The sequence below is a fragment of the Colius striatus genome, chromosome 14 (genome assembly GCF_028858725.1).
Source record: "Colius striatus isolate bColStr4 chromosome 14, bColStr4.1.hap1, whole genome shotgun sequence".
Taxonomy (NCBI): domain Eukaryota; kingdom Metazoa; phylum Chordata; class Aves; order Coliiformes; family Coliidae; genus Colius; species Colius striatus.
The window spans coordinates 21,861,575-21,876,809 of record NC_084772.1 but is presented as its reverse complement, the minus strand read 5'-3'; the positions used below and the strand labels follow the sequence as shown (position 1 = coordinate 21,876,809).

Below are 15,235 nucleotides of genomic sequence, written 5' to 3'. Positions count from 1 at the left end.
GACCCAGTGAACAGCTACAGTCTGTTGTCAAGGAATGTGGGTTTGAAGAGCCCAGCACAGTTCTGCTGGCATTCCCCAGGCAGCCTTAATAACTGTGGAAGCCTCAATGCTCCTGCTCACCCTTTTTCACTCGGCACCTTCTCTGAAGCACCTGAAGGAAGCAAAGCACACACCCAGCTTGGGTTTCACTGAGAGTTTTCTGCAGGGTGAAAGCTGAGAGGTGCCTGCATTGTGTGGGGACCTGGCAATGAACACCCTGAGGACAAAGGGCTGCAATTGTCTTTTTTAATCCTTAAAATGGGTAAACATGCTCTGTTAATGGCTCCTTTGTTGACTGAGCAGTTTCACACCTGTGGGACCCCTCATTCCATGAGCCCCAAGAAAAGAAGAAAGGAATGAGGTGGGCTGCTTCCCCCCTGCCCTTCCTACCAGAGGAAGCCCTGGGCAGGGGAGTTCAGTGCCAGGAGACCACCAAGCTCAGGCCAGCCTGCCCCTGTCACATATGCACCCTCCTTGCAGCCACCCCTGGAGACAGGGGCGGGGGACACAGAGCCACGGGAAGGATCCAGGGCAGTTAAACTGATATCTGTGCTGGGCATATAGACACCGCCCTAAGCTTGTAATTCACTGGGAGGCAGGAGAGATTCCACGTGGCTTCTGTAAATGCATCTCAAGCACCTCGAGATCTTTGAGGAAAGGGGCAGAGGCTTCATGGGCTTCCACAAGGTATGGGACAAGGCTCTTAGCTCTCAGAAGCCTTTCAACAAGACTGAAGGTCTCCCCCAGGCAGTCAGTTGGTTCAAAGGAAAAGGCAGCAACGGCAAAAAGGCCACATAACAAATGGGAATCGATGGGCAGTTTTCCCAATAGCAAATAGCAAAGGGACAAGAACCCATGATGGCAAAAAGTTAGTTAAAGCAGCCAAAACACAACTGAATGTAAAGAGCACCAGGAAAAATGTGCTAAACAAAAAGTAAAGCATGTCAAAGTCCCCAAAAAAGCAATGCCTATGGAGAAAACACACACTGTGCACCACACCAGGCATCCACACCAGCCCCTTTCCTCGGGCTAACCTGACCCTCCTAGAGGGAAACCAGCTGACATTTATCAAGGGCCCTACTCTCCCTGAACTAACCTGACTGGGTAAGATGATGCCTTAGCCATCATGTGCCTTCCAGCTTTAAATCTTTCCACAGAGAGAGAACCCACTATGAACCTCACTGAACTGTTGACTCAGTTCAGGACTTTGTGATAAATGTGAATGAGTACTGATCTCCACTTTGAACTGCTCTGGCTTTAACGAGTGGCCTGTTGTAGCCCACTGTCCTCTGGATCAGAAAGCTCTCCCGCTCCAGCCTTGCACTGACATCACAGCAGCCCTGGCAGAGGCAGCCACCTCCACCCTGGCTGGCTGGGGATCAGCCATCTCCTTCCAGTCAAGAATCTGAATCACATTCACCAACTGCTGCCATTTAAGGGTTGACAAATCAAGTCCTTTGGTTTTCAATCTGTCCCCGTGGATTTCTGTACTGGTTTTGTTAAATCAGGTGACATACCTTGCAGTATCAACTCAAATGCCTTGCAGAAGCTAAGCAGCACAGCAGCATGTTATCAGCTCATCTGCAACAGAAAAATATCACGTTGGGCTGATAACATCTATTTTCCACAAGCTTACATCCCCTGACCCACTGCAGAGTTTAAGATCTATGTTAATGTACAGCTATGTGACCTGTCACCTTTATCCTTTAAAGTGGAGCTCAACAGAATTTCCCAGGTCTTTCCCACGGGACTTGCCTTGGCTCAGATTTACCATCTCCTGCTTGGCTCTTGTTAGGACACAATCAATAGGAACTAGACCACTGAGCAGTCAGGGTGGGATGAGGGGCAGTCAACGGGGCATCCAAGAGCCCCTTCAGCAGTGGGGAACTCTGGGTTTCCCTGGACAGATAATGCATCAGCAGAGGAAAAATAACCAATCAATGGCAGTGAAGAGAGTCCTGCAGGAAGACAAACTTGCATGGTGATGATCTGCATTGCTGTAACATCTGCATGAGGGGCCAGTGTCAGGGCAGTGCTGTGTAGCACCCGCTGAAGGAGCTGAGCTGATGACAGGAGTTGCCTTTATTTAGCAGATCCCAAAGCCACAGACCAATGTGCCAGGAGAGTCAGAAAGATCCATGGCTCAGTGGAGCACACCTTAGGCTGGCTCTGCACTGCAGGAGGCCGACTGCACTGAACACAGCAATAGGAGAGAGCAATATCCTCCTGTCTTCCAAGAAAAACAAACCATTATGCACAAATTCCAAAGGGATTTCTTTCTCCTTTGCATTTAAAGAGAAGAGACTGGATTTATTTGGGTTTTCTCCCCATCTGGTGCACATTCACAGTAAGAATGAGTTTTGTTTCCAATACACATGTTGGACCAAGACCTCAGGCAGAAAGAAAACTGCATTTGGAGAAGCCCAGAGCCAGTTCCCGCTTCTGGCACTGCCACAGACAGCACAAAGCAGCCAAACAAACCGGGATTCAAGGTACAAATTGTTTCACAGAATATCCATTTCAAAGGGACAAGTACAAATGTTACAAAGTGAACAGAATCCTTTTAAAACCCTTGTATTTGTCTAACCGTTACAAACAGACACGTGCAGGAAGAGGCAGCAAAGCTACAGCCTCCTGCTGCCCCAGCGAGCGCTGGGAGAGGGACCAGGGAGCCCAGGCTCCGGCCAGGGCTGCACACAACCCGCAGTTTACTTCTGACAGTGCTACGTGAAGGGCTGAGGCAAAGCCACGGGCTCACGAGCAGCTGTTTCACGTTGTCTGGCTCCACAAAAAGGCATCGAAAGAAAAGGATTGCCCGTGGTTTAGAGCAGAGAGAGCGCGCGGGAGCACGCACACGCCAGGGAGACACACACCCCCCAAAGGGAATCCCAGGGGAAAGCACAACAGGGCCAGGGGTCCCAGAGGTAGGACAGAGAGAGCCTGGTAGTAGTTTGGTCCCATGGGTATCAACAGCACAGATAGACTCAACGCTAAAAGCAAGGCAGGAAAGGTTAAGGGAAGCTGAACCCCGCGTGTTGCATGCACACACTCGCTCTCACACCCTCTCTTTCGGGCTTCCTGAGGTCCCAGCAAGGGCAGTTCAAGATGTTCTCCCATCCAACATGTAATAGCGATACATTAAGCCTAGGACCAGTGCTCCAAAGATGGGGATTAGCCACGTTGACCAGAAACTATGGGGAGAAAAGAAAAAACACAAAAATAAATCCACACCACACGGAACAGGGGAAAGTCTTGAGGAACAATTCATCCAAGATGCTCAGCAGTTACTACTTGTCTTTTTCACCCAAGAAGCTCTCAGGCCCTGTCTCCCATCAGCTCACAGGCAGTCCCCATGCTCAGTGCTCTGCCCAGCCCCTGCCAGAGGCCTCTGTGCCTGCAAGCGTGGCTTGGTGGCTTATAAAATAGCAGCTGAAGTTTCCAGGCTGGCACATACAGAAACCAATTTGGGGTTTTGTGTTGCTGGGTTTTTTTTTTCCTTAAATAAGTCAGACGGTAATTTGTGCTCTACAAACAGCTGAGTTGAGTCAAGGGTGGAAACTGCTGCAGCTATGCCACAATAAATCTCCCTCACTCATAAACCAGAGGCCACAGGCTCACCTTCAGCAGCCTCCTTAGCAAAAAAAAAAGTGCTGCATCAACCATGAAAGTGCTGGCTGTAAGGATTTTCAGCTAAAAAGGGGCAGCTCACAAGAAAGATCCTCCAAAAACCCCCACACCTCATTGTGTTGCATCACGCCCCGGCCTGCAGCAACCACCCAAAGGATCCCTGCAGTGCAAAGGGGCCACAGCCACTGTCAGGCAACATGAACACACAGGCCAGAGAGTTCAAGCTGCAAACCACCTGGATGCCAGTTCTGCCCAGTGTGGACAGGAGACTTGGTGCCACTGGCTGTGTCCTCACATCCAGTGAGGGCTTATTTTGGAGCATCTCCTTGCTGGAAGGACAGTGCAGTAACATCCCTGGGCATTCTTCCTGCCCAGCAGTGTTAATATGCAGGTCTACAGACAGAGCCCTAACCCCACCCTTTCTTACTCTTATTTTAAGAGGATAGCATACCTTGCTTGGCCTGAGGATGTCGTACTCGGATTCTGAAGGAGGAAAGATGGAGTTAGCAGAGGGAAAAAGAAACATGAAACATGCTGAGAAGACTACACGACCCAACACCTGATCACAAACGCGTGGGAAAAATAACCCTCCCCTCCACATCCTCTGTGTGAGTATGGGTGTTCCAGGGGATGTCAGGCTCCATCCTCACCTCTGCATTTTTTCCATCAGCCCTGTCCCTCACCCTGGAACTTGTACCTCTCTCAAAACAAGCTCTCACTCACCACCTTGCAAGCCATTCTGTCTCTGTTACGTGCCATGGTGGCTGCCCAGCAGCCCGACACAGTCCTGGGCCTGTCCAAGCCCCTGCCCGTGTCCCTGGTCACTATCCTGTTTCCTGGCTGCTGAGGCACACAACCACAATGCTCTCTTCAACTCCTCCCTTCCACACAATCTGCTCCCAAACATTTCTACTTCTCCTTTCATAAAACTCTGAGAGTTTTGATATTTCTCCCAGTCAGATGAAATTCTCATTCAGGCTTTTATCAACTTCCACAGCCTCTTCCTCCCTGGCTGCTGCTGCTGCTCACTAGTTTAGCCAATGCTTCCCAACCAAAAACCACCTTTCCCACCCACCCTAACCAGAACTAGCTCCATTTCTCAAGAGCCACAGTGCTCATTTCTGCCATAATGCATCCAGTGGATGCTAAACACCAGCACTTAGCTGTGGGGAGCCACCTCTGAGCTGCATCACAAGAGCACATGCTGCAACTGTTATCTTTTTGCACGTGTGCTTCACCCCTCTTTCCTTTACTTTGCTGACTTCTCCCTCTTCCTGCTATTTTTAAACTCTACTTGGGCCTGGCTTTTCCAACAGCTGTATGCTGAAGGAAGACCTTTAGCTGCGTGTAACTCACTGGACTTTGTCCTCAGAAGATAAAAATATTTGAAAAGGAATATTTAACTCCTATCCAAGGGAGCTCCTCAGTGCCTCCTGACTGCCATGCACACTGCAGCCGTGTCTCGCTGGTTAGGAAACGGAGATGATCCAAGCGTTACATTTCAAGGTGAATACGTGCGTAACCACGCAGTCCCGTGTCACAACCAAGCACAGGCTTTAGCCAGCCCAAGTTATTCTTTCTATGGCTGACTCCAGCCAGCAAACAGCCCCAAGGGCTTCAGTGGCCGCCCTCTCTGTTGAGTTTCCCTCTGGATTCCTGCTCTCAGCGTGCAGCTCTGCGTTGGGCAACCGCTACTGAGGCAGAGCCGAGCCTGCTCCGAGCCAAGCCAGGGCAGAAGTGGGCTGCAAGGCACATGTTTACCTCTCAGAAGGGATTCTATTTATTACCAGTTCCCTCTCCCCATCCCATTTCAAAGGCAGTTTTGGAACACTGTGCCCTGTTCTAATCCAGGAGTACCTGCGTTTTAAGCAACACCTGTGATTACTAGGGCAGTTAACAGAGAATTCTTGTTTTACAGCCAACCCCACAGTGGCTGTGCCTGTCTCCTGGCTTGAGAGGAACACTGACAGTCCAGTGGTCAGGACGTGGCAACTAAGGCAAAAAAACACCCTGTGGCTCAAGGTGTGGAAATAACATTGCTGATGTCAGGGGAGAGAGGGCACAAAAACCACTTCCAGTTTCACACTGAGGTGACTGCTGAGCTTCAGAACAAAGCCAAAGGTGTAATTTGCTTGGAAGATTTATTCATCACTGTAGGTTGTGTAAATGTAAAGCCACAAACGCCACAGGAAAAAAAAATAAATGGGGGAAAAAAAACAAAGTGTGTGACAAGTTCTTTGTTCATTTTGTGAGCAGAATGTCACTTCCACAGCATTAAATTCAAACAGAACAGTGAGGCACTAACAGCTTACCTGAGAACCTTCCGTTCTACGGTCATGCTGTCAAGGGAGAAAAAGAAGAAAAAAGATAAGCACCAACTTCAAGAGAAACCTGCAGCCTTCAGGGGGGAATTGTTCTGTCTACACAGTCCTCATCACAGAGGTAATTGCCTGGACTCAGTTTTCAAAGGAGTCCTTCCCTCAGCACCCAAAGGCACCTCTTTGCAGCAGGCAGGAGGCTGGTGTTTGTGTCTGCCCCTGCAATCTCACCCTCCTGAACTCTACAAGGCAAGGGCAAGTTGTGGTACCACAAGCTAAGGAGGGAATTTAAGTGCCCCTGATTTAACTTTAGGGAGAAGTCTGTTCTGAATGGTAGAAAGAGAAGACTAATTTAGTTCTGTTTCCTCAACAGAGATCCTCTCTCCTCAACAGAAACCCTGTATGCCTAAACCCCTTAGCTATTTACACATTTTGCAAGACATCCTGGTGTGTGTGTTTAATGAGTTACACAAAGGAGAGTCACACTTTTACACAGTCCCATCCCATGTCTGAAGGAGGCTGTCACAGCCAGGTGGTCCTTACCGGGTGGATCTCCCCTATGTAGTACTGCTTGAGCATTTCCCTGGCATCTGTGGAATGCCCAACATCTTCAAAGCTCTCTGTGGCATCTCTACCAGCTTGTTCCAGCAAAACCTCTTCTCCACCAGGATGCTGAAAGAGAAGACTTCAGGTGAGAAGGTACTAAGAGCATCAGCAGCCTTCCTTCCAACCTCTTCCCTTCATCATGGATGCCTCAAGCCAAAATCATCAACAAAATCTTCCAAAGATTCAACTGTCCAACCTCTCTTTCAGGAATTCACAGGCAACACTGTGTGCTGCACAGCCTGGCAAATGGGTGAATCCCCACTACAGCCAGGGAAGCACAGCTTTGTCCCCACAGCCAAGCTGGCCCTCCTCTGATTCCATAATGGACTTGGGCAAGAAAATAATACAGAACAAAGGATAGTCTCATGTAGCTTTCCATGGGCTTCACTGCACAAATCAGCCTCCCTTGCTTGCAGGGGAGCCTTTCCTGCATCACTTCCTCAAGGACTTTCCCAAAGCAACTCAACTGCTAGCAAAGCACAACACTGCCTTTACAGACACTAGCAGAGGAAAGGATATTCCTCTTCTTCAGATCCCAGGAAAAAGAGTATTTGGCTGACAACTTCTCTTTGCACATAGCTGTGCAGTGAGGAATGGAGGAGAACAAAGGAGAAATGCATCATGTCTCTCATTGGCATGAGAAGATGCAACTCTAATGTAACCCAAACAACACTGAACTTGATCCAGTGTACAGCCACACAACAAACAGTGGAGAGGAGAAAAAGCATCACAAACCAATTCCACTGTCTGACACAATATCCTGATTTCAGAGTCAGAAGTTACAGCAACTAAAGTACCAAATCCACAGGATGCTCTGCCATGACACTGGCATTTCTGTTGGCAGCAGCCAGAGCAAGCAATTGAAGAGACAAAACACCCTGGTGCAATTCTGTTTCCCTTGATGGGTTGGGCTCCTCTCTAGCACTGTCAATACCATAATTGCAGGAACAGCCTGGCAATGGAAAGTGCTAACCCCAAAGCCAGCAGAGTACAACCTCTTTACAGTGTGAATGTGAACAAACAGTTTGGTTTAAACTATCAGCTGATCCAGTTAAGCCAATAAAGAGGTCAGGCCTTGGGGTGCACAGATAGGGACTAACCCAGGTTTCTAGAGCATCAAGCAACAAGCACTGAATGTGCTGGTTGAGAAGATGAGATTTGTTCTTTGCTGCCTGCAATGCCTCTGACAGCTACAAGCTGGAGCAGAGGTGTTGGGCTAAACTTCAGATCAAAGGACCAACAAATGTGATTTTCGCTGCAATATCCTTTTCCTTCCCACAGACACAGAAGAGCTGCCACTGCCCCTCTTCCTTCAGCTTGGCCGGTTTGGCTGCCTTAAGTCCAGATATCCCCACTGAGCTATCACACCTCATACCAAACATACTCAGCATGGACACCAAACAGTCCAGCTGTTTACCCCAGTGCCAGTTTTGCAATCCTCATATCAGACCTCTTTATTCCGAAGAAATCCCTTTATTGTCCAGGTATGTGGAGTTTTCTCAGCAGCCATGAAGGGCAAAGTCTGCAGGCTCAGGACACAGTTTGGTTAGCAGTCAGTTATTAGATTGCCTTAGCTGTAAAACCAAGCAACGCTCTGCTTATTCCCTCCATGCCTGGTTACAGGTCTTGCTGCCATTTCTCCCACACCATCCCTCAGGTTCATTCAGTCTCAGAGGGAGTCAGGTCAGGGACCAGCCTAGCAGAGAACCCATCCTACAAAAAAGAGAAAAGGTGTATCTGCTGGGGCAGCTGCAGAGGAGCTCACTACAGAGCTGGATGCACATCTCTATGCACAGCAGTTAACAGTCACGGGGAGGACAGGATGCAGCAAGGCCAGCCTTGAAATCCTTTCTGTGCCCCTTAGGCCATGCTCTCAGACTTGGCTGCAGTAGCAGGAGGCTCTATATTGTCTATGCACATTACTCAGAACAATCGTCCCATTTTCAGCTGTTTTACAAGTATGCCTGCAAAGATCCACAGAAACTAGAGGATGAAACACTGGCCATTTACTTCAAGCCTGACAGAAGAACTCTTAAGAGATGTGTCACCAGAAATCTCATTTCAGGTGGGAAAATATCCAAACTGAACTTTAAAGAGACAACTTGGCCTTCCTCATCATCCAACCTAAGAAGGCAAACAAACACCTGCAGCAACAGGGAACATGCAAAGGATATTGGCTTTCAGCAGCATCCAATCTTCACTTACACAAGAAGAGCACTAAAGTTTACTGCTCTCTGTATCTTTGGGTCTGAAGCCTCTCTATGCACTTGCTAAATCCATGAGAATTATTATCCACGCACATCTGCCCTTCACCACAACATCCAAGCCAAAAGAAAAGACTTCAGAACATTTTGGCATATCATATTTCTGGAAGAACTCCCTCGTCTAGACAGCCCCCAGTGCAGCCAGACAGCTCTTACCTTGTCAAACCCCAGCTAACGTAAAACCAGAATATTTATACAGGAAGTCATTTGCTCTGCCACAAAACTTCCCAAGATACAGCTCCTGCAGCAAAACATGAAAACTGAAAGTGTTGCAAACTGTGGGGAGGGGAAAAAAAAAAAAAGAGCACTTCCAGAGAAAACAATGGCTGAAATGTCCCTTTCTGCAAAGAGCCAGACAAGAGCAAAGAGCCAGAGAGGTGGGCCCAAGTGCCCACCCTCATAAGTTTCCCCCAACTACAGCAACAGAACTGTTATCTCCTTGTCACTGGAGCCTTTAGCACACACAATAAATAAAGTACATCTTGACAGCCACATTAATAGTCTTGAAGCACCAGTTTGGGAAGGATATGACCAACACCCCAAGCAGAGAAAACAGTTTTACAGGGAGAACCCTGTCATTTGAAAGTCAAATAGCAGCCAGCACCAGCACCAGGCACCTCCAGAGCCCTGGGCCCAGGCAGTGCAGAAGGGAGGCCAGCCTGCTCTGGCCTTAGGCAGGAGACTGAAGAAGGTAGAAAACCCCAGCCCTCCTCATGCTCTGCAGTGCTCACAGCTACAGTGAGCACTCTCAGAAGCATCATTTCTATGTGATCTTTGAATCCAATTCTCCAAACTGGGTCCAGAGAAGAGCAGCAGTAGGAAGGAGTTGCACAACTACATATTCACTCCAAGCTCACTTCAAATGTCTCTGATGCTCTAAAGTGGCAAGCAAAAGAAAGTTTGACTCACTCCCTGTCAGCTCCTATAGTGCATCTTCTGTGTTCTGTCAGCCAGGTGGTATCTGCCTGGCCTTTAGAAGGGATATGGAGTGAGTAGAAAGCAGCAGCAAGTCAGAACCAGAGGCACACAACAAAGGCTGTGAGAGCACAATGGAGACGCATGGCAGGAGGGGAGAGCCTGGGTCACCCATCCCCAGACCCAGCACCAGCTACAAACCAGCTCAGAAGCAACACCAAGCTCTATGACTAATTAGACTGCTGGATTGGGCAAGACACAAGATCCTCACATTGAGAAGGGAGGCAAAAGCTTTCATTCCTAAAGCCCAGCATTAGAGAAATACACCAGGAAAAGGAAGAGTATTCCTGTGCAACAACCGAGTGCCAGTACCACACAAGCCAGAAACAGGGACAAGCAGCCACCTAGAGAAATGGTGTTCATCAGCCATACGTCCCTTAGAGCTTGCTGTCAGGGTTCCTTGAAAACACCTCTACAAAGCTGGAGGGAGCTGTCAGAGCAGACCTCTGACATTGCTCCTTCTCCCTCAGACTTCTGGTTTCAGAAACATCACAGTGTGTAGGAACTGAATGCAGAAAGAGAGAAGAGTACAGAGGCAACAAACAGCTGTGATGGCTGCTCTGAAGAATACTGAATATGGAATTCTTCTGGATACTAAAGAATCACTTATCTCCAGCTCTTCTAATTGTGTAAAAATGGAGGTAAATCCTGTTCCTCTATCATAAGAATGTTTATGAAGATAAGTCTGTTACAGGTTGTGCACAAGTTAAGATTTTAACACCGGTGTGGGGAGGACACAAGTGTGAGCAGTACCAGACGTCAGAGAGCCTGGCAGGGAGGTACATCTGCCTTCCTGCACTTCCTCACTCAGCACTCACACCTGCCTGTGCAGCCAGCCCTTCCTGCTCTAGCCATAGCCTACACTTGCTTTTCCAGTCTGCTGCAAGCAGGAGTAATAAAGTATTCTGCTGCTCCAGTGACCTCGATGTGGGAGAAAATTACACCACTGGCATAAGGCACTCTCAGATTCCAAATAACTGCCCTTCATTCCAGGCACTTGGGGGCTCCCTGGAGCACAAGAGATGGCAGCCTCTCAAACACGTATTCAATCCTGTCTTTGTACCTCTCCTGCACTGTGTTGGTGCATCTACAGCTCAGCAGAACCTGCGTGATGAATGTCTTAAGCAAAGCTGAAACTGATCTACACCTCAAGCAACACACAGCTCTTGAGCTGACCTGCTGCACCTAGCCTGCAGGAATCACAAAGCAGAACTGGGCGACCTTTTAGCAGTGAGGCTTCTTTGAGATTACACAATCACCCCAAGGCAGCGATCAGCTCTGTGGAATTCAGCAATCCTGTTCAAATAATCTGTGACCAAAGGCCAGAGAAGGTAACAATTAGACACTGCTTCAGTGACTCTGCAGGATGAAGGGGGACGTACAACCTTCTGAAACCCCGACAGCTGCAGTTACAGCAACTCAGAGCTCTAAATTACAACAGTTCATCAGACAGCTCTAACTTTTCAACAAGACAAACAGTCCTGGTTCCAATCAGCTACACGTTGTGACTGATTACAGTGGGGTAACACAAAAAGAGTGTAGCTTTGCCAATAAATTAGGCCTTGATCTACATTTACAAGTCCCACTATGTCAGCAAGGGGTGCACATGGCAGGGTGTTGTGTCGGCCATGTTGCCTTACTCATCTCCCTTCCTTAGCCCAAGTTGATCTTTCTCATGTCAGAAAAACACAAATGAGATAAAGGGCTTGGAAGGGGCAATATGAAATACCCTTTCAAGGTAACACCCGTGGCAACCTGGCTTGCTGGTGTTTTCCTGAGGTCGCTTTCAACACCAGAAGCATCCCATGGAGCACATCCCAGACACCATCTCACACAGCAGGCTGAGGAGGTGACTGTGACCACCACACAGAGCCTGTGCTCTGGAGCACGCTGCCACTGACACCACGCTAAATACCTTGGACACTTTTTTTCTGACTCTTCAGCCTGAACAGCAATAAGCAGCAACCACAACTGGAACAGGAGGCGAGATGAGGCACACAGTTTCTGCAAGCATTGGCCCAACTTTCAGCTGCTTTTGGGTCCTCCTGAACCCATTGTGTTTTGTTAGTTAGAAACCAGCAGCAAATTGCTTTTCCATGTTTTTGCCTGGTCTTCCTCTGAATGTATTTAACCTTCTTGCACCCACAGCGACCTTTGGCAAGGAGTTCTCCTGCTCTGCCCCCCGTGGTGTGACGAAACGCTGTTTGTCCCTTTTGCATCTGTCTCTAGGAGCTTTTGATGTCCCCTGGTTCTTATACTACACTGTCAGACACAGGCAAGCATGAAAGATTTGAGGAATTCTGCTTTTAGAGAGCTTAAGAGCCCCCTAAGTTAACAGTCACTCTCAATACTTCTGTCTTCTCCTTCAACCCCAGCAACAAGCTCGCCACACTAAATGTGTGGCCTTTCCCTCACCTCAGCCAGACCTAGGGGCTCTCCTGTGAAACAAGCAGCTGAGCATCAGCTGACAACTCTTCATGCCATTGCTACCATAGCACCAAACTGCCGTGCTTCCACTAGGCATCATCCCCTGTACTTTTCCTGCCAGCATACTGAGTGTCCAGAGTCTCTCTCAGGGATCAAAGCCTCAAGAACAGAAGCTGCTCATCAGGCAGCTTTACAGATCCTGCACCTGACACAGAGGCATTTGCTGGAGTTGCAACACTAGCGACTGGTGAGCAAAGGAGTGAGCAGCCAGGATCTGTGGTCCTGTGAAAGTAAGGTTCTTCACTATAAAAGCTACAGGCAGTGTAGCTACAGCTACACTACTGGCTACAGCAAAGGCCAGCTCATGCCACCATAGCAAAAGACACCCCATAACTTGTTCACTGAAATACCTCAGAGGCTCTCTTAAAATAAACAAGGGGAGGGGGAGGAATTCTAAGCACAGTCAGATTCTGAATGAAACGTTATGATGCTGGATCCAATGAGCAAAACAGACTGTGGACAACTTTATAAATACATACTGAAAGCCATACAGAGAGCTCCTGTGGGCAGCTGTGCCCAGCTGTCAGCCCACTGCAGAAAACCTGCCAGGTTATCATTCCCTCCTCCTGATAAGCCTCTACACCCCACCAAGGCAGCTTGGTCACTGGATGTTGTAACCACATAGCAGACATACTTTAATCATATGTGCCTGGAGGAAAATCATAGTTTAATTTAGACAAGCAAACCGAACAAGCAGCAACATGTGGTTTTTCAATGAAGTGCTCTTCGTCTAGTGCAAGGTGTCCAGGCCCATGCCAAGGAGGTTGGAACTAGATGATCTTTAAAGTCCCTCCCAACCCAAACCACTCTCTGATTCTGTGAGTCTTTTAAAGCTGGCTCAGACCAACTTTTGTACCTTACCCTGTAGATGCTACAAAGGGATTTGTGTTATCTCAAACTGAGATAAAGCCCTTTGAAGTTTTGTTACCACTTCTTCCCACTGTTTTCAGCTACACACATTAATGAGATCACTATCAACCTTCTCAAAGACAGAAGTCCAAGTATTGAGTCGAGAAACAATTTTTGTCTCCACATGCAAGAGAACTGGAGACTGCACAACAGAGTCTGCCTCACTTCCAGAGCACCCATGCACAGTCACCTCTGGGAAGGCAGGAGCGTGGCAGATGCTCATCTCCTGAATCACCACTACTTTCTTCTTTAAGTCCTGGGGTGTCCCTGGAGATGTGAAATCTAAACCACTGTTTGAGCCTGATACTGTTTACCCTACAAGACCAGAAGTGCAGTAACATGGCTTAAGGAGCACTGCACCTCCCACGTAAGGCATGCTCGGGCAGATTTGCTAAGAAAACATAAGTTGACGCAAACGAGTAGAAGCACAGCCCCTGCGGCCTTTGCCCACACGACCTGCCATCGCCCTCACGTTCCTTGCAGCAGGTACCGTCCTGAGCTTAGCGCACACACAGGCAGCCGACAGACCAGCGGCTCTCCTGGGGCCCCTCCTAAACACTTGGGTTCCTCCTTCGGGCAGCGCTGGACCGCTGAGGGTCACAGCCAGGGCACAGAGGTGCTACCCGAGGACGTATTCGCCCCCTCTTCCCTCGGCAGACACACACACTCCTCCGGCCCACGGTCTCTGCTCCGCCATGGCAGCCCCTGCCCGTCCCCTCCCCCCAGCCCCGGCTCTCCCCTTCCCTCTCAGCCCGAGACGCCCTTCCCGGGCCCTCCACGCTGCCCCGAGCCCCCGGCGCTCTCGTCCCTCCCTCAGCACCCCTCAGCCCTGTCCTTCCCCCCCGCCGCCTGCCCCTGAGGGGACGGACCCGGCCGCCGCCGCCCCGTCCGGCCTCACCTCCTCCAGGAAGCGAGTGACATCGTAGACGCGCCCGTGGATAACCAGCCAGGCCTCGCGGCTAGAGTTCCGCTTCGCCACCTCCTCCAGCGTGAAAACCGGCCCGGCCTCGGCCGCGCAGCCCTCGCTCTCCGCGCGCTCCCCGGGCTCCATACCGGCCGCAGGCAGCTTCGCGGAAAGGCACGTTTGGCCCAGGGCGGCCGCCGTAGCGATGGCGGACGTCACCCGGCCCTGCCCCGTCTCGCCAGCGGCTCTCGGCCGAGCTCGCCGGCCAATGGAGAGCGAGCTGGCCTGACGGTGGGGCGACCGCTTGGAGGCGGCTGCAGCCAATGGGAGGGCGCGGCACGGAGCGTGGGCCAATAGCGAGTGGCCCGAGCGACCTGGCGGGAAACCGCTGCGCTGGGCCTCGCGGCGCCTCAGGCGATGTGCTGCGGCCCGGCCTGCCGGCTCGGCTCGGCTCGGCTCGGCTCGGCTCGGCTCGGCTCGGCTCGGCTCGGCTCGGCTCGGCCCGGACCCCGGGAGGCCGCGGGCGGGCAGCCGGGGCATCGGCCGCTTTTGCCGCGTCCCGCGCCGCCGGAGAGCGCGATGCCTTCAGTAGCCTGCGCGCGGCAGTGCCCAGGGGCCGTCCGCGGCCGCCGCTGCTCAGGACAGCTCCGGTGAGGCCTGTGGGGCGGCTGAAGGGAAAGCGGGATGTGCTGGGAAGTGCCTGTAGCTGCCAGCGACCGTCCGAGCTCGCCAAAGCCCAGCCCCCGGAGCCGCAGCCACCCGTGACGGGCCGCCGCACGGCTGCCTCCGGTAGCAAAGGCCGGCGCGATGCCGCGGGACGAGCAGAGCAAGCCACCCGCAGTGCGGGGACAGGGGCCGCGGGCAGCGGCTCGGCCAGGAAGGCCTGCAGGATGTATGCTGGCAGGAATCGTTTCGCAGGCTCCCTTGGCTGAGCTGTGGCTCTCCTTCAGTGGGCTTTTGATTCCAGCGTCAACGGGAACGGCTTTTACCCTGCTCCATTTGCTTTGATTCTTTCTGTGTGAATATACAGCCCGTGGCCGTTATTGAGCCAGTGCTGGTACAGCACACCTCCAAGCACCATGGCTTCTATCAGCTTCTAAAGGAAA

General features: G+C 50.6%; 1 protein-coding gene and 1 long non-coding RNA gene across 3 annotated transcripts; one reads left to right on the top strand and one right to left on the bottom strand.

Moving 5' to 3' along the window:
- The first annotated feature begins 9 nt into the window (after positions 1-9).
- Positions 10-5,868, top strand: LOC133626760 (uncharacterized). Of its 2 annotated transcripts, none has more exons than XR_009819758.1 (3): positions 10-2,531; positions 4,106-4,274; positions 5,585-5,868. It is a non-coding gene; the product is annotated as an uncharacterized LOC133626760 (long non-coding RNA). The 2 variants fall into 2 exon arrangements; XR_009819757.1 differs by lacking the exon at positions 5,585-5,868 and adding an exon at positions 4,983-5,487.
- LOC104549985 (cytochrome b5) lies at positions 2,598-14,355 on the bottom strand. Its single transcript, XM_062007810.1, has 5 exons — positions 14,124-14,355; positions 6,528-6,656; positions 5,979-6,005; positions 4,118-4,149; positions 2,598-3,230 (listed from the first exon to the last, which is right to left on the bottom strand). Exons 1-5 carry the CDS (start codon positions 14,274-14,276, stop codon positions 3,140-3,142), a joined length of 432 nt encoding a protein of 143 aa, XP_061863794.1. The 5' UTR covers positions 14,277-14,355; the 3' UTR covers positions 2,598-3,139.
- Between the last annotated feature and the right edge of the window lie 880 nt (positions 14,356-15,235).

Bases quoted from the DNA above. Each gene is read 5' to 3' on its own strand.
- LOC104549985 (XM_062007810.1), bottom strand. From the start codon at position 14,276: ATGGAGCCCGGGGAGCGCGCGGAGAGCGAGGGCTGCGCGGCCGAGGCC. The intron at 6,657-14,123 runs GTGAGGCCGGAC...CTTCTCTTTCAG, and splicing joins TCACTCGCTTCCTGGAGGAG to CATCCTGGTGGAGAAGAGGT. The intron at 3,231-4,117 runs GTATGCTATCCT...TTCTCCCCATAG, and splicing joins ACATCCTCAGGCCAAGCAAG to TTTCTGGTCAACGTGGCTAA.